The sequence below is a fragment of the Micrasema longulum genome, unplaced genomic scaffold (genome assembly GCF_059751315.1).
Source record: "Micrasema longulum isolate JH-2025_06_02 unplaced genomic scaffold, ASM5975131v1 h1tg001429l, whole genome shotgun sequence".
NCBI lineage: Eukaryota > Metazoa > Arthropoda > Insecta > Trichoptera > Brachycentridae > Micrasema > Micrasema longulum.
This window is the reverse complement of record NW_028278615.1, coordinates 1-27,208: the sequence shown is the minus strand read 5'-3', so window position 1 is coordinate 27,208 and position 27,208 is coordinate 1. Positions and strand designations below refer to the sequence as shown.

Genomic DNA, 27,208 nt, shown 5'->3' with positions numbered 1-27,208 from the left:
ATGGTGATGTATGCTATATATTATGGAATCTTTTTTAAGACGTATAATATATTTTTTAAACATACAAACTACCTAAAAGCGAAAAAATATCTCATTGAACTCATGCCATGTCTATGCTCTACTAATATAAATATTCTATGATATGTCGCGTCACATCTCACATCACTTTGTCTGTGCTTTCGTGTGTTTTCTGACTTTATAATCTGTGACTGTTTTCTGATCTGTCAAATTAACCGTAGCAGGCGTTGGCGCCTCGAAGAATAGAAATGGTTTCTAAGTCTAAAACTGGATTGTGCGCTCTTGGCTTTTTTGCCGTTGGGTTTCTATTTGTCGTAATATCGTTTGTCAGCCCGTATTGGTTGGAAACAGACGGAAAATTAGTCAACCCAAAATTTATACGGATAGGTACGTAACCCTACTGTTTGCATGTCAACAAGAAGGTGTGGCATCTTCTTAAACTGTTGTTTTGTTACTGTACAAGTCAAATAAACATCAATATGGTATGAAACTGAATTTATAATAGTGTGAATAATGAAAATACATTATCCACGCTAATAATAGACTACATCAATTTAATGGATTGCGCGAAATTGTGTGAGGCGTGTTAAAACAGTAACAGCAATCTCCATCATTGGTCTGAAATGAGTAATATATGGCTATGGTTAGATAAATGAAAATACTTTTAACAACTGCAAAGCATAAACGGCTGGGCAGTATCTCATATATTTTTTACTACAGTGTATTTAGTTCCGCAACAACAACGGCAGTCTTCTTTACGTACCAAAACCATATATTAATTCAGAATAAATCAATAATTGACCGATCAATCATAATAAAATATACACAGAGTAACTTCTGGAAACAATTATTAACTTAAATAATATATTACTCGCCTCAAGTGTACTTATTAGACTCGAAAAATGTTGATATGTTTCTTATATATACATAGGGCTATGGCAAGTGTGTTTCAACGGCTTCGAGGACCCCCGCCACTGGTACAAGGATGTGATCTTCACGGGCTGCTGGTGGGTGTTCGAGGAGGAGTACTACATCATCCACAACATCCTCCTGCCCGGCTTCTTCGTGGCCACGCAGTTCTTCTACACCGTGACGCTCACGCTGTGCCTCGCGGCGCTGGCGTGCGCCGCGCTGTACTGGAGCTGCTCCCGCGACGACGACCGCTACATCGTGCTGCTGCTCACGCTGGGCGCCGAGCTCGTTATCGGCGGGCTGAGCGGCCTGGTGGCCGTCATCACGTTCGGCGCGCGCGGCGACGGCCGCGACTGGATGCCCAACTGGGAGCACAACGACCTTGGCTGGGCGTACGCGCTGGCCGTGCTTGGCGCGCTGCTGCTGCTGCCCGCCGGCGCGCTGTTCCTGGTGGAGGCGCGCGTGCAGCGCTACCGCCGCCTGCACGAGATCCACAGCCGCGAGCACTCCTACGGCCTGGACGAGCGCAAAGTGGGCACCGCCGCCACCGTCGACATCTACACCACTTGATCACTCCCACTTGAACATTACATCTCCTTTCTACTGAGAATTGTAGTTTACTTGTCATAAATCGTCGACACACAAAACGTGCCTAAACTTTGTTGAATGTTGTAATTCAGTTAATATATATGTTAATATGTCGGATTCTTCAACAATTTTCAACATTTTGTGTAAACACACTATCTATGGTGAAAAAGAATCCCCGATGAACAAATATTCAACGCTTGTAAACGAAAATTCCGATTTTTTAGAGTACATCAAATTGCAAAATTTGTTCTTGTCCCGATACAACCGATCCTGAATATTGTTGAGTAAAAATAGAGGAGCTTTGTATTAAAATTGCTTTGTTTCAAAATCTTCTTCTTTCAAAGACAGGTTGTCATTTTTAAATATACACGATTTGTTATGAGTTATGAGGCAACCTACTAAATGTAATTTCTTTTATTAAAATGATTTGTTCTCAGCGAATGGACTGCAAGCATAATTATGTTTTTATTTAATCTAAAGAACGAGTTTTGACAGTTCTTTAGTGCGATTTTTAAATGATATATATGCTTCGTCTTGAAAGTAATTAGGAATTTCAAATGTACTATTTTTGTTACTTTTGACGTGGAACAGATTTGTTAATTTAAATCTTATCTCGCTTTAGTATAAGATCTGATAGTTATAAAATACAACCTGATATTTGTCATTCCGAAGAGAAAATGAGTTCCGTCCTTTAGTACACAATAAATGTGTATTCTGTGAAACGAGTGCCTTAAGAGTACACTTTAACAATGTACCATATTATGAAATGTTTAGTTGGTGTTAATATGATAATATTGTGTATTAAAACTTTTATGTAATGTTTAATGTGCAGTAAGAACGGCTATGCATTTTTTGAAATAATTATTTGTTTTGGTTTTATGATGTTATTCTAATTTGTTTATCGCTGGATTCCTAACTCTTAGTGAAATCATATCAAAAGGTTATCAATATTGCGGAAGATCCGTCTCTGAACTCGGTTCAATGAAAAGAGAAGAGTTTAAGATTTGTGATGGTTTGACCACGTTCATATAAATTGTTGGATAATTTTGTCTTACCTTACCTTTTAAGTTTACACTTTTGTATCTCATTTCTGTCACAATAGATCTTCACAGGTCGCAGTGACGTCAGGAGCTCGCATAGCACTGATCCCCCACCATTAAGAATAAGAAGAATCTCTCATTAAGGTTGTTAGTTAATGAAACCATATTTCATTTTCAGTGCCTTAAAAACCTTTTTTAATCTTGCTTTGTGTCCGAATTGCATTTCATACATTCATATAGGTAGATAATAATCATTTTTTCAGTCAATGAAAAGCTTGTTTTAAATTCCATTTTACAGATTAATTGGTCGAACTATTCAATACTTTGTGATCTTTTTATCATTTGTATGTGTATTTATATCGACAAACTGTTATTTGGTAATGCCTGAAAGTTATTTACGTTCCGTCCAAAAAATATGTGCATGTTTATTTTTATAAATAATTATTTAATGAACTTTTAAATAAAGTATTAAACATGTATGCATTTTGTTTTTTCTTCTCTTTGGTAATAATATGATGTCCATTATATCCTTGTGTGGCTAATGATGTCACATGTGTACATAAAATACTTACTTAAAAGACTTGATATACATCTCTTATTTTTTTTAAATAATGAAGTCGTGTTTTGCTATAACAGGTCTGAACTATACGATTATTTTCACAAATTATGGAAAAACTTTATTAAATTTTTGTTTTCTAATACCCGAATTTAAAAACATGCTATCTTTTGCTTAATGTGACACGTCATTACAGCACCATCTCCAGAGGGATTTTTTAATACCGTCAAACGTGACAATTTTGCCCAGTTTTACCAAACTTACAATATCTTTTTTTTTTTGTTTAGGACTACTCCTATCCATTTTGTTGAATAGTGATACTAATTATTCTGAGCATTTTTAAAAGTACAAAACGTTTTCTTTTCTTTTATTTATGCAATTTTAGAAGACAAAACATGCTGGGCAAAATTATCTCCACTTGTTGACAATTTTGCCCACTTAATCATTAACTGTTATTTTTGGTTTTATCATACGGTTAATTACTACTTTTTGGGCGAAAAAAACTGTTTATGTTTAAACAATAGCATCATTGAGGCATTACCATTATAAAATCAATGCAAAAAACCGGTGGGCAAAATTGTCAACTATTTCCTCAATTTTTTTATACAATGCGGATTTGTGAGCCAGGGTTGGCGCATAACTGGATTTTTAACAAAACCAAAGGAGTTCTAGTTCTCTAATCCTTTTAATTTGTTCGTGTTTGACTATGCATAAGCCAATAAATTTTTAATCGCTTTAATTTTTTTTTTACAAATCATTTCAGTTCTGATACGATTTTCGTAATTAAGGGGGCAAGTACTCAAAACGATTTTTCTTTAAATGTGTATGTAGAAAACAAACGATTCTTTATTTTTTTTGCACAGCAGTGCAATTATTTGGTAGATTACCTATACTTTGAAATTGTATTTTATGTACAGAATTCATAATACTTTCCATGTTTTATTTTCTTCTTTAGACTTAAAAATATTTATACAAAAAACATTTAAAATAAAAAAATAAGTCTTCGTAATTTCACAAAAATCTGGTAAAAGTAAAACTTTCTAAAATGTGGTCGGATATTCTTACATTTTTAAAAATGGTTTAAATTGTTTTTGAACGGTAAAAATTAAAATTGGTTTTTGTATTACTATTTTTAATTTACTCACAGAAAATGACTCAATCTTGCAGTTTTTAAGGTTTACATTGAATTTATGAAAACCTTGACGCAGGATGACAGGTTCAGGCAAAGATTTCACTATGTTCCAATTAAATACATCAGCAATATCGTCAACTTGAGACCACACAAAGCTCCATTGCGTTTGCGTCTTACAAATGACAACAATATTAAAATTGTGGTTTTTGATGCGCTGATAACTTGATCGACATCATATTAATTTGTCATCTTGCGTATCAACAGTGTTAAACATTACTAAAACAAAAGCGCATTATTTACCGTTATTAATTTCAAGCGGATCAGACCAGTACCGGTCTACATCGGTGTTGGACACTGACACTGTTTTTTCGTTTTCCTCGGCTGAAGATTCGGAGGTACGTTGTTCATATTCGTCGTGATGACTTATGATGGATGTCTCGAAATCTGTTGATTCTTTAACTGAGTAGGCATTAGAGTCTGTTGTTTCCGTGTCGCTATGATTTTTTTTTTCAATGTTTTTCTTTATAAGATGTAAGTATCTTTTGATCCTAAAGGCAGAGAAAAATCGGATGGATTGTTATCCAATTGCTGTGTGGTAAAAAAAGTTTTGATGAACGGAATAACTGGCTTATCATTTTCAGGGTGAATTTGGATTGAAACTCCCATTAGATTTTAAAATCTTATTTGTTAAATCTTTGGCGAAAATCTGATTTATGGGCCAGTTTGAACAAAACATCCGGTTACCTCGTTTAAAATCATGTTTTTGTTGCTTACTTTATTTTCTTTTATATTTTCTTCTTGTTTAAGCAGCAGGTACTTGCATTTTCTTCGGTTCGCCTGATGTATTATTTTTCTGTAACCTGGTTTTTGTCTTGGATAATGTTTTTTCAAAGTAGTATGTAGTGACAACCCTAGACGTGGGCAAAATTGTCAAAACACTAGTTAAGAAATTTAAGACAATTTTGCCCACTTAAATATCTATTGTGTTTGTTCAAATAGATATACAGAAATACTTTCTATAGCGTTTTTATTATTTATGCAATGCTCACTTGCCTCGGTTTAACACAACCTCCGCAACAACAAAAGTTTTGACACTATTTATAGATATACAAAAACAGACCTTCAAGTTTAACTTCAAATTTCAAGTGATCAACTGAAACTGGCGGTAAACTGAATACTTAGTTTTGCCATGGAACTATCAAAATATACGCACCAAATGTAATTCTAATGATACCAGTAACATTTCTTACTTTAATACATGATTTTGTTAAGGATTTCGGCAGTGGGCAAAATTGTCATGTTTGACGGTACAGTCTTAAGAGTTGAGGTAACTGCTAGGTAATTATTGAACATACATAATTACATTTAAATTTATTTCAACAGAGAGTGAAAACATTTTTCAGAAGGGAATATGGACGTCTGGGCATTTACAGGGCTTATGACCCGTCCAGGGAGAAAATCCAGCCAGTCTGCAAGCATTTGGACATACTCAAACATACGTAATTACATTTAAAACAGTCAATTGTAAATTTAAGAGGAAATGGTATTTTACATTTGAACCGGGTTGCAGTCACATGAAATATCTGTTTTATTTTTTATTTGTATTTTTACACCCTGAAGCGTAACACTGCAGTGCGTTTAAATGTTTGATAGCCTATGTTGATGTGCAAAATTTGGTTTCTGTAAATACCTACCGCGAAACCGTCCAATTTTGCCCGCTTTTTTTTACAATTATGTTGATTTTCTAAAAAAAAAAATATTTTGTGCTTTACTTTTTAATTACTAAGAATGACCGAGGTCATCATTGAATTGGATTACAATTGTAAATTCATTCATATTTAAATGCGATTTCAAGCAATTTAAAATTCTGATGGCGGGCAAAATTACCTCCATGTTTGCCGCAACCATTACCTATTTGTTGAACTGTAATGGCGTTCTTGTCTAAGAACTACTTTATTGAATTATTCATTCAAGGGCAAAATTGTCGTTTGAACATATTTTCAATGGCAAACTAATAAAATATTCGTCTAAAAACAATTGGGCAAATTTACCCGCCGAACTCTATTTGTTTTCATACAACCAATTTATGGGCCTTAGGGTTGTCAAAATCTGGTTGATACTTTAAGAAAAAATAATTAATCTTGTTTATTTAAAGAAATGTTTTATTGAAGTACACATACCAATAATCTTAGTCTTAATTACCTAAATGTCATTTTTTTAATATCAGGTAGGTACACAAATGTTTTGAAATGGCAATTACTTATACCTATATTGTGAGAAATAATTACTTTCAGGAATATAGTTAATGAACTACTAAAAAGGTTAAAACCAGACGACATTAATTTTAAAAATTAATATAAATTATTTCGGAATCTAAGTGCATTGCTACGAAAGTAAAAAAAAATGTTTGAGGGTGGATAATAATGGAGGCTGGTTAACTCCAGATATAATGAAAATGATCTAATATAGAAACAAATTGTAAACCATGCAAAAAATGAGAAATTTTTCAGAAACTATTAAAAAGCAATATAAGGAATATAAAAACACATTAGACACAAACAATTACACACAAAGGCAAAGAAGAATTATATTAAATTATCCACAATAATGATAATAATTTTGAAAATCTAAAATCCCCAATGTGTTAAAAACCTTCATAATAGTTTTAATTAAATTTAAACTAATTATTAAAATTAGAAAGTGACAGCCCTAAAAAATTTTTTCGTTTGGGCAAAATTGATAACCGTCATACAGCACAAGTTATAAACATAAAATGATCTGAAAACCTTTGTCTATATTATGCAACAAGAAAAACTTACCTACCTTTGTCGTTGCTATCGAGCAGTGTATTAAAAAACGCAGAGTCGTAATTGGCCCGCAACAATTTTTTGTTCACATTTTTTTTTTTAAACCAACAGTTAGTTAAACTATGCAGTGCCTGTATCTATTAGTTGCAAATACGGGTTTGATGATGGTAGCGAATTATATTGATAGTTAATTTATCTGATTTAGGACGTTAATATTTTGAAAGAAAAAGTTAAGGAAAAAATGTTCTTTGGGAAGCGATATATTTTTTTCTAAAGTTTTATAAGCCTTGAAAAACTAATTACTTACACCACACACCTAAAGATGTAGAGATGCAGGCGGTAAAATTACCGCGGTATTTTACGGGAATTTTACCATATTTTCGTAAATTACGATATTTTACCGCGCCTTTTGGTAAAATTACGTAATTTTACATCCATACACACACCACAAACTAACTACGAAAACATAAAACAAAACATACGTACGTCCTGTGAGTGTGGTGTAAGTTCGTTTGTTAAAAACAATGAAAGTTTAAAATGTTATACGAACAATTTTTCGTTGGTAGAACTGTTTATTAATAAATAATAAATACTATTCTTCCATGGTGTCAAGTTTATATTTAGTGATGCGCATAATCTTAATATGCTTTTTTAAAGAATTATTTATACTAGTTCTTATTAAAATAATCGATACATAAGAGATAAAATTTTACTTTTCATCCATTTTGGATCTCATTTCAACTAAGAAACTTGATTTTAAAAAATAAGTATGATTCCCCCTTTCAAGACCCTTCACGGCTGGTATTCCGAACGCAATTATAGCGCGGTATAGCGCGTTTTTACGTAATAAATACGGGTTATAGCGCGCTGTAAATGCGTTCGAAATACGGAGGCACAGCACAAACTAAATATATTGAAAAGCCTACATTTTTGTTATAAATAATAAAAATATTTGACTGATTTATATAGCGACATTTTTGTGAAAAATCACCTTATGGGCGCTTTACAATTGTATAGCTAAATTTACATTCTAACTAAGCTAAACTGACATATTATATTTTCTGATTTAAAATTGAGGGTAAAATTAACGAAATAAGTGAGATTTTAATTGGGGTCTGAACTGACTGGGACTGTCAATGATTCGTAAGCTTGAAAGCAATTGGTTCCAGGCAGAGAGGCCGGCAACGGCAAAAGCACGATCTCCGAACCTAGTGTTTAGGGAGCGCCGGATTTCGGAAAATTTTCCTCTGCCTGAATCAAATGCTGATCTCAGAGCCTATTTTCTTTGACATGTATTTTCCCTAATACAAAGGACTGATAAATATTTTGGAGCCATTTTATGAAGGGATTTGAATACTGTCCAGAAAAGCTTGTTATTTATTCTCTTTGGGCTTTTTAACCAATGCAAATCTTAAAGATGTTGTTAGATGTGAGCATATTTTTTTACTCCCGTAATAAGCCTTGCCGTTGCATTGAATTATGTATGTACTTAATTAATTCATTTAGCTTTTTGATTAATTATGTATGTACTAACCATTTTGCAATTTTATACTAATTTTGTCAAGATTTTTTTCAATAAATTAAAAAAAAAAATTTGTTCAGTTACCAGTTACTACTAATTGAATTATTCGAGTTTCATATTCGATTCTTTCATCACTATGTATATTAGTGTTAGTATTGTTGTGTGTCATAATATGTATATACGTATATAGTCAATATCAAAGTGGTGGTATAATTTGTGGAGGTAGGCGTGGTGTGGTGGTCGTGTGTCGTGTTGTGCTTGCTCTCTGTTTTGTTCGCTCGTTTGACAAGTGCAAGTGGAATGCAAACGACCAGTGGACTAATATCTGGGCGTGACACAAACAAAATGTTCGTTACTATTCAGTTTCTGTTTATTTCATTATTACAGTAATTTTAAACCAAAGTTTATGCGTAATTGAGTTCTCTGAAAGTCGAATGACAATCTTGGGTCCGTCTCAGAGAGTGCGGTGCTGTGTTTACAAACTACTGTTTCCGACTGTTTGAAATGGGAATGGGGTATTTATTTTAATATTTTCGTTTATTTTAGTGTAGATCAGCATAATATAGTTTATATAACAATTTAAATATTGGAGTTCAGCACACCATAAGTAACGCTTTCTTATTTATTTGCAAAATTCACTTTCATTCATCATTTTGTTAAATTTTCTCGCGATTACTTCTAACATGACCTATTTACGGTTTAATAATGATAATTAAACGCGATAGTTCAGTAGAACAATGTTTATCGCAAATAGCTGTACTGAAATTATTCAAAAATCTACCGAAGTATTACTCATTTAGATTGAGAAAAAATTAACCTATTCCTGCACCTTTGAAAACTAAACGGCAAATTAAGTTCTACTTTATTCACTATTTATACAATTTTAATCTATGTTACAAAAATAGGTTTTTTTCTTAGTGGAACTGCATTTTAATTATAATAAATACGTATATAGTTGAATTCCACTTTTATTTATAATTTTCACCGGTCTGACGATGACGAAACCTGGTCACTGGTGACAATTATAAATAAAAGTGGAATTAAAGTACGCGCACATTTTTATTATTATAAATAAAAATAGGTTTGTTGCAATCTCTTAAATTATTACAAATTACTGAATGAAAATCACGTGATGTATATTTCATATCAACCAATAATCAGATTGTTAAGGAAGATAAGTAGAAGCTATACTTATTGTCTCCGCAATTAAATTAATATCTTCACTACTCGCATACTATATTTTGAAAAACAACTGGAATAATACCGTCTAAACCAGCGATCGGTCTAAATCGGCAGCCCGTGAACCACATCCAGCCAGTAAAGTGTTCTCTTAAGGCCCTTCGGGTTCCTGTTCGGTTCCTCAACAGACCGCAGTAGTACACGCAGTCCGGCCATCGAACGAGGATTACACATAATTTTTTCATACATCAGAATGTTCAAAGTTGTGTAGTCGGCATGTTTTGTATTAAAAATTCGTCTTAAATTGTATTCTTTCATCGCCGCAATTCTTTAATTGCATATTGGGCACATTGGTTTTTAATCAGTTGTGTTTGGCTTGCACGAGTGACGTCGACGGTCGCATTGTCCCAAAAAATAAATAAAATTCATCGCCCCCAAAACTAATTGCCGACCGCTGGTTTTAACCATCGACGAAGGGTCGGCAACCTTTCGCATGCATTTTCGAAGTAGAGACATGTAGTAGTACGTCTAAATGTGAATCTGATAACTGAGAACAGTGTTTGTTTTGTCCATAATTCAGAATTGAAAATGTTTGCTCGTAAATATTATATTTACTACCAAACATAGTAATTATTTGCCGAGCGACCTTTTTAATTCCCCGTAGTTTTCAGAAGGCAAACTCTCATAGAAATCCACCATATTTAAATTATCAATATCCTCTGCAAAGTGGTTTTTGAAAATCTCCATATTACGTGTGATCTTTTTGAAATCAGCAAACCGGTTTTCTAACTCAGTTTGAAGCGATGCACTTTTCGTTTTAGTATTTTGCCAAACGAAATTCACCCCAGCTTCCCGGAAGAAGTAGACTCCTTTTTTGGAATTTGCAAAATAGTCCGAGTTTTCTTTCATCGAAAGTTGTGTAACTCCACCGTGTATGATATCGTCCGTTACGTGTGTTGAGGCGAAAACCGCGCGGGTCGAACCGAGGCGTCTCTGAAGACGGGCCGCTAGCTGCTCTAAATGATCAGAGGATTTAATATGTTTTATGAATTACTCATATGAATACATTACATTTGGCAGGAACACAATAACAACTACATAATAACAAATACAGCTCAGTATCTCATGTCGTAGGAGGCGTGATATAGTATGCGTAGGGTTGCCACCTGTCCCGATATATCGGGACTGTCACCGTTATTGAGCTCTCTATCCCGACGAAACCTGTAATGTCCCGATTCAAACTCGCACAGATGCATAAACACTGTTAACTAACAAAAACCTTCCATCGCCGCACTGATTACGCGCAAGTAGGTTGGGTGGGAAATGGGTTCAGAAATTTACGTAGCTGAAGAACTTCGTAGAGGCTGAACATGCCTCGATCGAATTTAAAAAAAAATATTTTTGTAAATTATGCGAGTATTTATTTTCAATTCCTGCTCATAACACCGCAGTGACGACAGTTATATTGATATCGGCCTAGTGCGGTGGACGGATGTAAGAACTCGTCCGCTCCTGGGACTGTAGAATCAATACTGCGGTATTAGGTTAGTTTAAAGATGACTCGCATGTAGTTCTAGAGATGCATAGAGTCAACGAGTACCTCTTTTGCTAGAAACATCGAATAAAATATATCTTAAAATAATAAATATCACAGAACGTTCAGAAGAGTTAGTTATGGCAACTCTTCAGTATGCACCACCACTACGCATGCGATTTGCATTGTTCTCGGTGAAATTAATTATTCTCTAGTGTTTGTATGCCATCGCAATCACCGCCACCATCACTAACTTACATAATACTATGCATGTGCACACATGTATGCATTGCTTGCGTGTGCAATACGCATGTTTCTCTAGTAAATAGTTAAAGTGACAAGATACACTCAAATTTGTAAATACTGTGAAAACAGTAGTTAAATCATTTCTTCATTTGAGTATCTTCTTGTTTTAAATTATAATACTAACAGAATTTAATCTGAAAAACTTTATCCTGTTGATATGGTTTTCGACTGTCTCAGAACGGAGTTAACAATCCTAGCTAGGCAGTCGATGTATTATATATGTATCTTATTTTATTGACAAATGAGCCCATTGCGGGTGAAGTGAACTAACTGATATTTTAGTTATAATATTGAAGTTAACTCATTGTTTATCTTACATTTCTGTAATCGGTAAAATGTAAAAAAACTTTTTTTTTCTGGTTCTTAATTTACCAAAAGTCCATGTTAATTAAAAATAAAACAATTTAGCAAAAAAAGGCTTTGAGAACAAAAGTTTGACTATTTTGTCAGTTGTTTCACTTCACCTGCAATGGGCTCGAATATTGTTATGTATTGTATAAATAAGTATTAATGAATAATACCTATTTGTGTAGCAACAGAGATTATTATGTCCGATTGTATTTAATTAGCGTACAAATAGGTAAATAAAAAGACTATCATATAGCTAAGGCCTTTTTTAGTTCCGAGAAGTATACAAATATGTTATACAGAGCTCTATGTGAGTATGCTATTAACTGCCAAGGCCGGTATTGTCTGGGAAAATCTGTGAGAACTAATATAGCGTTAAGAAATAATGGCTTCGAGCGGCCATTATGCTTTAAGTCTGATTGTTCAATTGGTACCATTTACCATGGAGACTATAGCGGGTAATGGTCGGGCCGTTGTTTCCTCGCCAGGTACAAGTACCTATAATTACTGTATACTATATGGCCGTGATGCATTGTTGATAGTTACTTCTGCTCGCACCTAACGAGTGTGTAATATGTTCAGCCCGGCTGCGGAGGGTCAACCGACAACCGACAACCGACAACAGGGTTCATGTAAAAATACACCAACTCGACTGCGCTGTAATGCTCTCTTGAATTATCATTATCAGTTATTTGGTTAGGAGTAAGGAAACTTGATTCAATTTGATATGCAATTAATGTGATAAGAAAAATAGTTTTGTTAATTTAATTATTTTTTTCTTTCTTATATGATCAATATGTATCATTATCGTATGTATTATAATTTATTTCCATATTTTCTTTTAAATAACAATAACTTATTAATATGACCCTAATACTCAATTTTTATTATATATACGACTTAACACGGGACTCTGGTCTTGTGGAGTTAGGCCTATGTCTTGAAATATGTAAAATCGGGTTGGGGTCCCGTGGCTAGTGTCTCTGACTCACAGCTCAAAGTTCCGTGGTTCGAATCCCACTCTACCCCAACTTGATTCCCATTTTCTAATAGTGAGTTATTTACAACTCGTTGAGAATGCAAATATTACTTTTTTTTTTAAGAAGTCATAATAAAGTACCGTTAATTGCGAGGCAAGAGGACTTTTTGTTTGACCAATTATCAATTATGTTGGAAAATTATTCCAGTCTGAAACCACTCTGCTTGAAAGCTAGTTTTTCTTTAGAATTGGGGACGATAGAGCTTTCAATGATGATCACTTGGGGCTATGTATGTTTCTACCGAGTCTCTTCCATATCATAATGTTATTCCCAGCGCTATCAGCCTCCCGTAGTAGGGCATCCTTTTCAGCGCGTTTGGAATATCTCTGGACTTTCTCCAATAGCTCAATATCAGTTTTCTATAAATTTGTTTCTGTTTAAGGGCACGAGATGTGGATGTGAAGCCTCGGAGCTTGGCGGGTAATTGCGCCATTGGAGTCTTCCTTATCGCCCTCGTTTGTGTTGTGACCGCCTTCTCTACTCCGTCGTGGCTCGTGAGCGATTATCGCATCACCGGAGCTAAACTAGAACGGTATTTATATTGCTCTAATAAAATATGGTCAAGCAATTACTAACTATCAAGTACATATGTAATACAGTTGAATCCACATATATCGTAGGTAATGACTTAATCAATCGGTTTTTGTTATCATAAGTTACAGGTCCCATAGAGCGGATTCCACTGTACCTAAAAGATGTTGGTATCATTTGACGTGACTAGTGTCTATAAACACCCAATTTATTTAACATTTTTAATTACAAGAAATTTTGACAGAATATCTGTTTATGCTAAAGTACAGTGTTTGAATATTTAATAAGCCTGGTTTAGTGCCTGTCGGTGAACCGAGTAAACATACTGTTTTTGTTTGTGTAAAAACTTTGTGAATGATTTATTTTAAAACTTTTTGCTACGCATACATGAGAAAAGTTTATCAAAGATTCTAATGGACTGTACTCGATGGTGAAAACATAGTAAAAGTAAACCAACCATCTTGATTTGATATTAATATCTAAATGAATGCACTAAGCTTTATTTAAATAACACACATTAATAAAGTGAGTAGGCATATAGTAATTTTTAAATTTGTACTTTAAATAATTTGGACTCTACTTATTTCAACAGAAAATAAACAATATTTTTACTTTCCGAATGTTTGTAGACGAGGCTGGATTCTACCGCTTGGGGAGCTATCAAGATTGACATTTATAGCAACAGAATGAGATTTGAATTTGAAGCATCTACAAGGCTTATGAACTGTCATTGCCTACATTTGAACATCCATGTTTCTTTCTAAAGTAAAAGAGTTGTAAACGTTATTGATGCTGGTGAGATTATCTGGCTGAATTATTTCACGTACTGGGCAAGCGATCATTCATGCTCGTGCAAGGTCAGGGGCCCTGTAAGTGCCCAGACTGTATGTATTCCCTTCTCAATTTTCTGTCCTTTTCTCTAGTAATAGATTTGAGCAAAAGACCGATGTACCCAATGTCTATTTGTGGATAAATGATTGCCCTTTCAGGCTGGGACTGTGGACCCACTGTTTCCGTTCCCTGGCAGACCCTCAGGATGTCTACCAGAACCGCTTCTTTGCCGGCTGTCGCTGGGTGTACGACCCCTTCACCGCTGGCTACGATAAGATCCGAGGATTCTTGCTCCCGCGTATGTACTATTACACAACTTGTCTTTCTTTGCATATTGTTTTACAATATTTTATATTTTAATCTCTCGTAATATCCATCCATCCGACGATGAATATCTTCAAGAGCACATTTTATCGCTACATTATATCAGGCGCTGAGAGCCATAGGAGCTTAAGCGACATTTGATATCGATTTAATACATGCACAGTAAAAGCCCTGTTTTACGTTTTTCAAGGGAGCAACAAAAAAAAAGTGTAAAACTGAGGAAAACTTCAAAGTGAGGAAATGAAAAATGTATGGAAAAATTTAATTTCATTAAAATATAATTATTGTATAAGACTATACTAAATTTACTGCAGAAAAATTGTAAGAACTCTATTGATTGGGGATTATTCATATTTACCAATGATATACATAATTAAAAATATTTTGTATTTTTTCAAACAAAACGGCAAGGTGTTTTTTTTTATTGAATCAAAAAAAAAATTATGAATAAATAATTAAATTTAATTACCTTAAAAACGCGAAAAAAAAATGTTGAATTTGCGTAAAATGCATATAACGATTTTTTCCCTAAATATTGGGAAGTTTTATTTATATGGTATCACTTTTTTTAGGCACCACAAAATTTCAACTGGCATTTACACCGCGGATTGTTTCATACTTTTATGATAACTGTTTAAACTATCTCCTTTTCACATTATGTGTGTATAACATCAAATAATATTTATATTGCCATTTTTTTTAATTTTCTGCATCGTAATTTATTGATGTAAATACTTTATTCTTCCTAAACATGCGTCAACTGCATGTCACTATTTAGTAAAATGTCAAAATTAGACACTTAAACAAAATGGTCAATTACACTGCACCTACTTTGAATATAGTTTGACAATAATTTACACATTTTTTTATTTACCTCAATTTTATTCTCCATTTACGCGGCGGCGGCGGCGCGCGGCTCGTCTTTCGATAGATTGAATGAGTTATGAAAAAAATTCGACTTAAAACCAGGGTTATGAAAAACGTAAAAAACGTTAATTTGGGGGAAATTGAATGAGAATGTATGGAAAAAAATGGGACCTACATATTTCGGCGTAAAAAGCGGGAAAACGTAAAATCGAGGTTTTACTGTATAAACGAGGTTTTACAAAATTCTAAGTTTAAGCCACACTAACTCAAGCGCCAATATTAGAGTTGGAAACCTAATTAATAAATAAAATATGTATGGCTAAATTCGAGTTTAAAAAAAAATTATGCCATAGAAACATTACTACCAAATTTGTATGAGTTGTCATTTTTGTTTCCTTTACATTTATGCTAGCAAAAAATCGTCACATTCAATCGTCAAAGTCTTAGTTATTTTATAAAAATAAACAATGTCATAAATGTTTGGAAGCCATTTTGACAAAAACGGTTGAAATGTCGCTTGAGTTTCTCTGGCTCTTAGAGCCTCATATGGTCTACTAATGGAGGAGAGAACACATATTTTTCTTATTATCTTTTTGTGTAGTGACCGTTCAGCTGTTTTTGAATCCTTGATCTTACTTCCTGTCGATCTTGGGTTGCAGTACAATAATTCACAAACACCACAAAAAAGATTTTTTTAAATATTAAAATACATTTCATTATATTTTTATTTAATTTATAAAATTTAATCCATACTTAGTATTTATTTTGTATTCTCTGTATTTTAGTGTATTTGCCGCACTAAAGTATTTGTTATCTTATTTATTTATTAAAACAACTTTCACTTCAAATTATTATAAAATGACAAAAGCATTGTATTAGTTTTGCGTTCAGTAAATACTTTTTGTTGTGTAAATGGCAGACTGCATTTTGAAATCGGTTTGTATTGCAAGGATAGTTATTTAAATTATCTAATTTTTTTTTTGTATATTTGCCCGTTCAGCATTTATGGTGGCCACCCAGTTCTTCTTCACGCTCTGTCTCCTGGGAGTGTTTGTCACCACTATCCTCGTCCTCCTCTTCTTCCTCTGTTGTGGACCCGACCAGGAGAAGTTTCTGCTTCTCATCAAAGTGATAGGATTCTTGCTACTCGGCTCCGGTAAGTCCCCAAATGTACGAGCCATTTATTTATTATTATAGATTAGAATGAAAATGATCTTTACAGTTATTTTTGTTTCCAGGAGTTTGCGGTTCGATGGCTGTTATTATCTTCGCATCCCTCGGAAATGGCGATAAATGGATGCCAGGACACGCCAATAATTATTTAGGTATTCATTTATAATTACTATATTATACTTCCTTTATTTTTACATTGTAAAGATGTGTATTATAGTGTCGATGATAATTACAATGCGAACATCACTCTTGATGAAAAAAATCTTTAAATCAGTAATGGAACCTCAGACCATCTACTGCGCAATAAATAACTGAAAGCTGAAGAAAATTCTTTACTCGAGTTTTCCAGTATAGGGTTTCAAATTGCCATTAACATTATCGACTACTGTGTTTGTACCCGATAAAACACTGATTTCAAAAGTCAACAGTTCGATGATACCGCAAGTGTATGAGTACATACCGCAGTATAAAACAGTGTCTGAAAATTAAGCAGAATTCTCTTTTGAATATCCGAGATATTTAATTTCTCCAACATAAATAAATCCTGGTGTATAGACTGCGCTTTAATGCCCTATTCTTTGAAACTGGAATATTTTGCAATTTTGTATCGTTTCCCAGAAACAGGATAGTAGAGCAATAGTGCAAGTGTGGCAATACATTAGATTGAAATACTAATAAATGACTCGAATGGATATTTACTTTTTTCTAATTCTTCCTACGAATCCTCCTTTTTTTATGTTTTCAATATGAGGCCCATAGTTTAGTTTATTATCTAATACTTAGTTACACCTAAATACTTCATTTTATCAACCTTCTCCACCAGTGCATTATTCCTCGGAACATCCAATAATCACAAATTTACATTTTTAAACATGTAATTTAAGTTTATTTACATTTAACCAGTCAGAAGTTCTATTCAATTCTCTCTGCATTACATTCACACAGTCTAACAGACTACTTCCCGTGGCAAATATCAAAGTATCATCCGCAAAAAGTCTAATTTTACATTCACTCGCATGTTGCGCAATATCATTCATATACAAAATAATCAGTATGCATCCTTGAGAAACTCTTTTTTTGTTTTATTGTTATTTCAAAACTGAACCCTCAAATCTTGTTATTTGTTTTCTATTATTTAGATATTTTTCTAACCACAGTGTTTTCATTCTGACAACACCCTCCATTTTATGCGACAATCTTTTTTAATCGACTGTCTCAAGAGCCCTTTCTAAGTCCAAAAATACTGCAACTGTTTATTCCTTTTTTGTCTTTTGTCATTTTCTATTAATTTGTAATCCCACTTTTACCGCTATTTCGCATGAATATTTATTTCTGAAACCCGACTGTTCCACCTGTTCGGATACTATTATTTTCTATATATTTTTTCAACTGTTCCTCAATTTTATTCCTCCACTGTTTTAAGAATTTGTTCATATATGCAATTGAAGTTTTGCAACATTGAGTTGATATGTATATATATATATATATATGTCACGTCTCTTCCGCAGGTTGGTCATTTGGTTTGGGAGTAGTGGGCTCTGCGGCGTGTATCATCGCCGCTACGCTTTTCCTCACGGAGGCGAATATCCAGACCAAGAAGCGAGAGAGGCTCAAGGAGTCTCAGGCCAGGTTCGAGATGGAGCAGGAGACCAAGGCTTAGTCCACTGTACGCCGTTCATCTTACGGTTGTTTGGTATTCATTTGTAATCTCATCTCTTTCGGGACAAACCTCGGAAGAGGCAGTATCCCCAGTCATTGAGTCCCAACACTAACGAATAGTGTAATTTTTAACTAATTTAGAATTAATACCACAATGATTGTTACAATACTGCGTTAGCCGGAATATAAAATCAACTTTATTGCAAAATGTATCAAATTAATTTGTTGAGGTTTAAAATCCTAGCTTTCCAAAATTAATACGAGCAAACTGTACGCAAGTTTGTTTTAAAATTTAAAATACCTACTCCGTATTGAAAAAAAAAATATTTTGTAAAAACGTTTACTAAACTTTTTTAAGCAACATATTAATCTTATCATATTTGACAGCAGTTATATTTGGGAAAATGTGGTGAATTATGAATTTTACACGAGAAATTAATTATAAATAAAATGTAAGGATATGACAAAAGTAGGTGAGGTTTTACAATGTGGCATTGACTAAATGAATATGTCTCGGTGAATGGTGAATGTAAATGAGTAAGATCGGTTTCCGAGTGACTCATAACTTAGTTTACAACAACTCGTGACTCACTGTAATGAATTCATTCTATCTTGCTGCTTGTTATAACTTTATTTCCTGTAAATCTCTATAGGATTACCATGTTGATAATGTAATGATTGTTCTTTAATTAAATTAAAGCATTGGTATAATGCAATTTAATATTCCGTCCTAATTCTTTAAAATATGATTCCATTGGTTTACACAAAAGTATTTTTACATTGTATTATTAGTTGGATCTGACATTCCTGATTTGCAGAAATTAGCGCAATCAATGACTTAATATATTTATATTTTTTATCCCATGTTCTTCTTACAATGTGATGTGTCATCTAGATCTTTGTGTTTTGTGTGTAAGAAAGAATGTATTCTATTATATAGTGTATAGATTTAGGTTGAGAATGTACTAAATTAGTATAAACAATGTGCCTTTATGCAACAATGTGAATTACCTGATTGTTTTAAGTCGAAATTCCTTTCTCTACAAAACACTTTCTAGCACTTTACCAGAGTGTTTCATTATATCGTATTATTCTCTGTACTAGTTTTCTTTTTAAAGATACCTTTTTATTGTACGTTAGCCACTCTATTTAAGTGATTATTGCCCGTTAACTAAGATAGAATATTCAATACAGGGTAAAGTTGCATATTACATCGCAGTTATCATATTAAACGAACCATAAATTGTGCCTCAAATTTTGTTAAGACTGGATAATTCTTGATTTGTAGGAATTATTATACCAAATGTAATAATTATGGTCTACTTATACTAATAATACCTTATTATTTAAAAAAATATTTATAAACACAAATATAACTAACTTTAATCTCTAGCTTTGCTCTGTATGCTTAATTTTATTACAAACAAAAATATAAATACAGAATAATAATCTACATATTGTGGCATTGATGTTTTAAAATATATTTCGTGTGACCTGTGCTTTTTTCATCTTGTAAAAAATATGGGTATTTGTATTCTGAATGATAATATAATATTGTATTAAGAATCTCTTTTTTTATTAGTCCGTCCATTTACACATGTGAGAGTAATAAATCAACATATTATGTGTTGCCGGTTGTATTTACATGCCGCTTGTTACATCAAGGGCACGTTTTATTTTAAAATATAAATAAATAAGATTTTTTACTTCTTACAATGTGTTTCATTTAATAATTTATTTGTCTCTCCAAAATGCATACAGGTTATGATATTTTCTATCCATAAAATATTCTGTCGGGTTATTTGCTCGGTTATATATGTACATAAAATAATGAACACTGATCAAAGGCAGGCTTAGTCTCATAAAAGGTTAAGAAATCATACGATTTAGGAAAAAAAACACAACAAAAAAAAATGTCAACTGAATTAGATAAAATTAATCTTTTTAAAGTATTTTTGTGTAATGGTCAGCACATTTGCCTACCATGTAAGAGGTCTCGGGTTCGATTCCCGGCATGGTTGATATGAAATATTTATTTAAAAGGGTGTTTTTACACTAGAATATTTTATAGTCCCTGGACTGGTACCTGAAGCGTAAGTCTGATTATCTCACCTTCATGTAACAAAAATGATCAAGATATGCTGCCATTGGTGTGCCAATGCAATGCCCTATGCACCATTAGGTACGGAAAGGGAATGATGAGGAAAATATATTTACTTTTCAACTGACAGATTACGCCACATAAAATTTAGACCAAACTTTGGTACAATGATTCTCATATACAGACAAGTATTAAAGTAATGAACAAAAGATGCGGAAAAATAATAAATTTTTGTTTTTGAGAAGAAATTTTTTTTTTTAATTACAAACATTTTGTGATATTTTTCTTTAATCCTATGTGTAAATATGCATTCAATAATCGTTTTAAAAAAATAAAACAAAAATATTTTAGTTCATACCCTTTTTTTATGGAATTGTCTTTTTTTGTTTTTTTTTAGCAAAATATAAATGCTTATAAAATCATCCAAGAAATGAATTGTTCCGTGGAATAAGTTGTTGGCATTAAAAATATAAATTGTTAAAATATAAAAGTTTGACGATCTGTGGTTATTAAGAATTGCAGGTTAACCAACATTATGCGTGAAACGAAGGTGTGTCTGTATTGTGTCAAACTGAAAACCAGGCAGTTTTCAGCCAATACAAGACTTTCTAGTCATTCTTCCGATGCCGCACAAGCCACTTGCTAGTAAATCAATACAGTTTGTGGCGCAACTGTCGGCGGCGTGTGCCCAGCCACGCCGTGCCGGCCGGCGTCCTTCTAGACGAACCGCCAATTTATCCGTTTCCATTCGAAATCGCTGTCACACTGCTCTCTGTGTTTTTACACTTTTTTCTTCGAAATGCCGAGTTGTTGCGTACCGAATTGTAATTCTACGAAAAAACTACATCGTTTTCCGAAACGATATCCACATTTATTTAAAGAATGGATCAATCGTGTTCAAAGTCCCAAATTTATGAATTTATCAGATGACGAAATTAATCGACTTTGTTTTGTGTGCATTAAACACTTCAACGCATTCAACTTTAGCCAATACAATGACATCCAGCTTTTATTGTGCTCTGTGCCTACCATTGGATTGCCAGGTAAATTGCATGATATTTCATACATAATTATTTCAAGAATTTGTCTCATGTTGCACGTTTATTTGTCCTGTTTGTCTGCCCTGCAAATTTTTATTGACAATCTTTACAACTCATAGGGAAAGCATACTTTTATTAATCTGGACCCATTTTACAATGAAAGTTATTAGTATTTCTGCAAGAAAAATATATGTACGACTCAGGTTGGCTTTCCACTGTAATTGCACCTTGTTTATCTGTCTTGTGTCTATACAATTGCAAGTCTGCTTTTGGAATGTGGTGTTTGTGATTTGTCTTACAGTTGGTTAATCGGGTTATTATGTATCTACAAAGTTGGCGTAGTGCCTTTTCCTGCAACTTCCGACATTTTTATTTGGTCATTATTTACAAACAATTACCAGGGTGGCATGGTGTGTATACAATTTTAGGGATGTGCTTTTGCAATGTGGTGTTGGTAATTTGTATTATTTTTACAGGGTTTAACAAGTCACCATCCAAAGAAAATAGTTTTCATTATTTACTTGGTGAACAGAGTTCGGGTATGTATTTCTATAATTTTCACATTTCCTTACACCCCTTCTTTCAGACATGTACAATCTCATTTATTATATTGTCGTTATGGTCGTGGCATGGTGTGTTTTCAATTGTATTCGTTCAAGCCTTACTCGATCTTTCAAGGTTTTTCCTGAAGTTCTTGCATTATGTTATCTGGTATGATGTTCATTTTATTTTTATTGTGAATTACAGTAGGCATAGCTGTTACTGAAGAACACCCCTGTGCACTCCCGGAAGGCGTTGCCAGTTGCAGTGGTACGACTTTCATCCAACCTATTTCTGGTTTGTAGTAATATTTTTTTTATTTTTGTAATAAAAATTTACAAACATACATATTTATATATAAGAAAAAGAGAAACATCTTTGTTTCTTTGTTAAAAAGAAAAAAATAATAAACAATACATATAAATTCAGGAGAGTTCAGCGTGTGTAAGAGTTAATGGGAGATTTACATCTTGGTTTGCGATCTCAAAAGGCGTGAAACAGGGATGTGTAATGTCACTATGGTTGTTTAATCTTTACATTTTTCTATTAATTTTATACATTTTCTGCAAATTGAGAAATGCCGTTTTTGTGATCGACCAAGACTACATCGTCTGAGCGTGGGCCGTTCCTTTTTTAATTATTAAAAAGTTTATAGCACATATATATCGTATGACATGACCATGAAAGTGACCCTCTCAGTTGAAACAAATTTCTGACCCATAATTTTCTCCAGCAAATCGGCATATTAAAGCTGTTTGTGTTTTCAAAGAACTTAAAATGTATACATACAGTTACTTGTCCGACTCATTGACACATTGTCACATATTACTAATTAATAATGTTTTTAGATATCAACGCTGATGACATATCAGGCCCACTGCATATTTCTGGTCCGAGTGCACCTCAGCAGAGTACACCAAAAAGTTAGTATCAAATGACATGTATTCAATAATGCATTTTCTCTTGGTTCTTGGACAGAGAGATTTCGTTCTACATAATATCCACAGATACTTTGTTTCTATCATGTTCATGCAGTTTATGAATAATGCTAACGGATGTTTCCATGAAAATGCGACATAAATTTTTCGTCATTAAAACTTCATGAGGTGTTAAAAAACATTAAGTGGTTAAGACGCTTGAATTACGCACGGAAGGTTCCGGGTTCGATTCCCGGAGAGAACACAAAATTATAATATGATTTTTCTGTAATTGATCACTGTAATGGGCCCTCTTGTCCTGCTGTGGTGCAATTTTTATATTATTTATTATCGGGAATCAAAAAAATTACCTAATTGAATTATTGTTTTTATGAAATTTTTCCTTAATCGTTGTTCAATGTACAGTGATATACAGAATACAGATGCATTAGTGTGCAATTTGTACAATCTTTGGGAGTCGTCGTCTTCACAATATATATAATGTTATCCTGAGTTCCTATCTGACCTCTCCAAAATCAGCGTCCCATTCCCTATTACTATTTAAACTCTTTTGTTCCCACCCAATAATAATATATTAAAAAATTTATGTAAATATGTAGCTATAAATGGTATTAAGTTGTAAATAAGTTTTATATTATGTAAAATGTATGTAATATTAAATACTAACATGCTAACTTGTATGTATAGTACTAACACATGTGTAAATATTTAAATAAGTTAATCTCAAACTTGACACTGGCTAGAACACCTCAGTTAGGAGTGAAAAAAGCCAATAAAAAACTAAAGAAGATATACAGAATAAATATTTTTTTACATTATATAGATAAAACACATTGAAAAAGACTCAATTATGACGTTAGTATCCGTTGAATTACCCTAATACTACTCAAATTTATTAAAGATATAAAATACAATGAACTTCAACCAAGAACTTTCATTAACAAACTGCTAGTATTTCTGCTAGAACCAACTGCTAGTATTTCTTTTTGCTTATTTCCAAACAGCATCCCTTTACATTTTATCATTCTTTGCAATAATAGTTAGGCATTCATTATATTATGATGTTGGGACCCTTAATGCATCATTATGAAATATTATATTACAGGACGAAAATATGACCACATCTTGAAGGATGTAAATGAAACCCAATCTCAAAATTTAACACCCAGGAAAAGGAAGCTTTACAAGAAATGTTTGCAGTTTAAAAAGGCTAGAAGAAACATGGAGATGAAGATTAGAAAGATGGAACTCAAATTAAACAAAGAGCGCCATGTATCCTTTAAAAATAAATTAAATAAAATCACATACCGTTTTTTTAAGTCTCAATTGAGGCTTCAGAAACGGACAAAACAGGGCCGTAGATATACAACTAACGATAAGGTTTTTGCATTGTCATTAATGAAGCAGGGCTATAAAAGTTATAAATATATTTCAAGCATATTTTCCTTACCATCCAGAAAAACATTGATGACAATGCTAAATAAAATCCCATTTAATCCTGGTACCAATTTGCATATAAACATTTGGAAGAGGTCGCCCAAAATCTTTCTGCTAAAGCTCGAATATGCTCTTTGATGTTTGACGAGATGTCAATTAGTCAGAATTTAATGTACAAAAAACATAAAGATTTTATTGAGGGATTCCAAGACTTGGGTGAAGGAAAACGTACTCCAGCTTTTGCTGATCACGTTTGTGTTTTTATGCTACAGGGTTTATATAATAAATGGAAACAACCATTAGCATTTGTTTTTACAGGAGGACCCATTAAATCTTCAGATTTGGTTGTTATCTTAAAATCAATAATCTCAAATATCTTTCGTAGCAATTTGGAATTAGTTTCAATAATTTGTGACCAAGGTAGCTCAAATGTTGGTGCAATAAATATCCTGAAACAGGAAACCCGTGAATTATACCTTCGGGGTGGTACTGAATGTAGAGTTCACGGGTTTGAAATTGAAGGCCATGAAATTGTACAAATGTTTGATGTGCCACATCTTTTGAAGGGATTTAGAAATAATATGCTAGTAAAAGATGTACATTTTGTTCAAAATTCTGTATCAAAAATAGCAAAGTGGTCCCATATTGTACAATCATACACATACGATCAAGCAAGAGGGGAAGACTTTTTCCAAATGCACAAATTAACCGATAGTCATATTTTCCCCGACAAACTAAGAAAAATGAAGGTCAAGGTTGCTGCTCAGGTATTCAGCAGGACAGTAGGAACTACCATGAAATCTTTGGCAGATACTGTGGATGATATTGACAATGGGGCATCACAGACTGCTGATCTTATCTTATTTATAAATAAACTTTTCGACAGTTTAAATGGCAGTTCTCTCAATGCTAATAGTATTATTTGTAAATACCGTTGTGGAGTCAGATTAACATCTCCCCACTGGAAATTTTGGCAGGAAGCTATTTCCATCTTAAAATCAGTAAAATTTGTAGATTCCAAAAACCAAAAAATATCAGTACCACCTACAGTGCGTAACTGGATTACAACTTTGGAAGCAATATCATATTTGAGTAATAAATTACTTACATGTTATAAATTTACTTTTGTGCTTCCACGTAACCTTAACCAAGACCCCATTGAAAACTTTTTTGGCATGGTAAGAAGTCAGGGTGCACGTAACATAAACCCCTCTAGTTCAAATTTTATAGATGCTTTTAAGTCGCTTCTCATATCAAACTTATCTCATACTCACTCCATTGGAGCAAATTGTGAAAATGATGACGGTGAAATTTTAGATTCATTAAAACTTTTTTTAACATCGGACATCGAAGTACAGGAACAATTTCATGTTGATGATCACTCCTTACCAACAAGTTCTTCAAGACAGAAAAGTAGTCAATATGTTGCGGTTTGTAAATATATAGCTGGTTATGTGGCAAAACGGGCTTTATCTAAATTTGGATCTTGTTGTGAATGTAGACTGGATCTTAAATCTGAAACACAGTTACCGGGGCATAGTTTAATAACTTCTAGGCATGTGGTCCAAATACTTTAATCCACCCAACAATCAAAATCTATAAAGTTTTTAATACCATTGTCAATCACTGCAAAAATAATTTACCGACTATTTGCCATAAGTTTCATGTTATGTCGAGTTTGAAGGAAATAGTACTATCTAAATTAAATTCAGCATGTTTATCTTGTCCAGCACATAGAGGCCACCTTTTTGATTTTATTGTTAACTTAGTATTGCAATTATATATTTTTTCTTGGTTTAAACAAATTAACTTTCTATTAACTGGGCGAAAAAAATTAGAGTCTTGCATTGTTGATCCTCTCAAATTACAAGCTAGAAAGTGTTATAATAAAAGACTTAAGAATAAGAAGCGCAGACAATAGAGTAGATACATGCATACCCTTTTCTTCTTACCTACCATATTAGCACTTCATTTCATTACTTAATAAGCTTATAAGTGCTTCCTTCCTGCTTTATTCCTAAGCAGCAGCCTAGAAATGTCAATGTGAAATAAAATAAATTATCCACCATTAATAATGTTCTTTTGTTTCAGAATGGTGATTGTTGATGCCATGGATCTTAATGTGCAGGAAGAAAATATTTTTCATCCAGGAATAGAAGGGATCCAATACTGATCACAATGCTGCACAATTTTTAAATAATACTCAATTGTTATTTTTGATAATCCAATATTAGCATATTAGCACTTCATTTTATTCTTTAGTAACCTTATAAATGCTTCCTTCCTGTTTTATTCCTAAGCAGCAGCCTAGAAATGTCAATGTGAAATAAAATAAATTATCCACCATTAATAATATTCTTTTGTTTCAGAATGGTGATTGCTGATGCCATGTCTCTTAATCTTCACGAAGAAAATATTTTTCATCCAGGAATAGCAGGGATCCAATGCTGATCACAATGCTGCACAATTTTGTTATTTTTGATAATCCAATATACTAACCACACATGTATATAATATTATTTTACGAGTGTCAGTTTTCTTTCTCGATTCTTTCTGACGCATCTAATAGAATCGAGGGATTTATTTTAACAGTAAAATAAAACTATTAAAAATGTTTTTTTAAATTTTTATTTATGTATTCCTATTCCATAATAAATTTAATGTGCAATATCAATATAAAATTGTTTTTTTAAATACAGGACAGAAAAATTAAATTGCGTGCTAATACTTGTATTTAATTAAGCAATTTTGTATTGATATTGTACAATAAATATCAATATACGAA

General features: G+C 33.1%; 3 protein-coding genes across 6 annotated transcripts in view; all 3 read left to right on the top strand.

The window, feature by feature from the left end:
• The window catches only part of LOC148275426 (uncharacterized), a 33,251-nt gene extending 6,212 nt beyond the window's left edge, over positions 1 to 27,039 (top strand). Inside the window, exons 2-7 of one of the 3 annotated variants that reach the window (XM_088235723.1) lie at positions 21,019 to 21,511; positions 21,985 to 22,047; positions 22,256 to 22,345; positions 22,897 to 22,971; positions 24,092 to 24,258; positions 26,515 to 27,039. In XM_088235723.1, coding sequence (XP_088091849.1) covers positions 21,268 to 21,511; positions 21,985 to 22,047; positions 22,256 to 22,345; positions 22,897 to 22,971; positions 24,092 to 24,258; positions 26,515 to 26,529 — 654 coding nt within the window. In that variant the 5' untranslated portion in view covers positions 21,019 to 21,267 and the 3' untranslated portion in view covers positions 26,530 to 27,039. Of the gene's footprint in view, positions 1 to 21,018; positions 21,512 to 21,984; positions 22,048 to 22,255; positions 22,346 to 22,896; positions 22,972 to 24,091 lie in introns of those variants that run through there. The other 2 variants (XR_015824024.1, XR_015824023.1) reach the window with 2 other exon arrangements.
• Positions 143 to 3,037, top strand: LOC148275428 (uncharacterized). The gene is made up of 2 exons (XM_088235722.1): positions 143 to 405; positions 950 to 3,037. Exons 1-2 carry the CDS (start codon positions 267 to 269, stop codon positions 1,498 to 1,500), a joined length of 690 nt encoding a protein of 229 aa, XP_088091848.1. The 5' UTR covers positions 143 to 266; the 3' UTR covers positions 1,501 to 3,037.
• Positions 8,765 to 20,080, top strand: LOC148275427 (uncharacterized). 2 transcript variants are annotated; one of them, XM_088235720.1, is made up of 6 exons: positions 8,765 to 8,922; positions 13,365 to 13,514; positions 14,503 to 14,642; positions 16,536 to 16,691; positions 16,774 to 16,860; positions 18,217 to 20,080. In XM_088235720.1, the coding sequence occupies exons 1-6, from the start codon at positions 8,876 to 8,878 to the stop codon at positions 18,366 to 18,368; spliced, it is 732 nt and encodes a 243-aa protein (XP_088091846.1). In that variant the 5' UTR covers positions 8,765 to 8,875; the 3' UTR covers positions 18,369 to 20,080. The 2 variants fall into 2 exon arrangements, with proteins under 2 accessions (XP_088091846.1, XP_088091847.1); XM_088235721.1 differs by having other exon boundaries at positions 8,776 to 9,090.
• Positions 27,040 to 27,208: the final 169 nt, after the last annotated feature.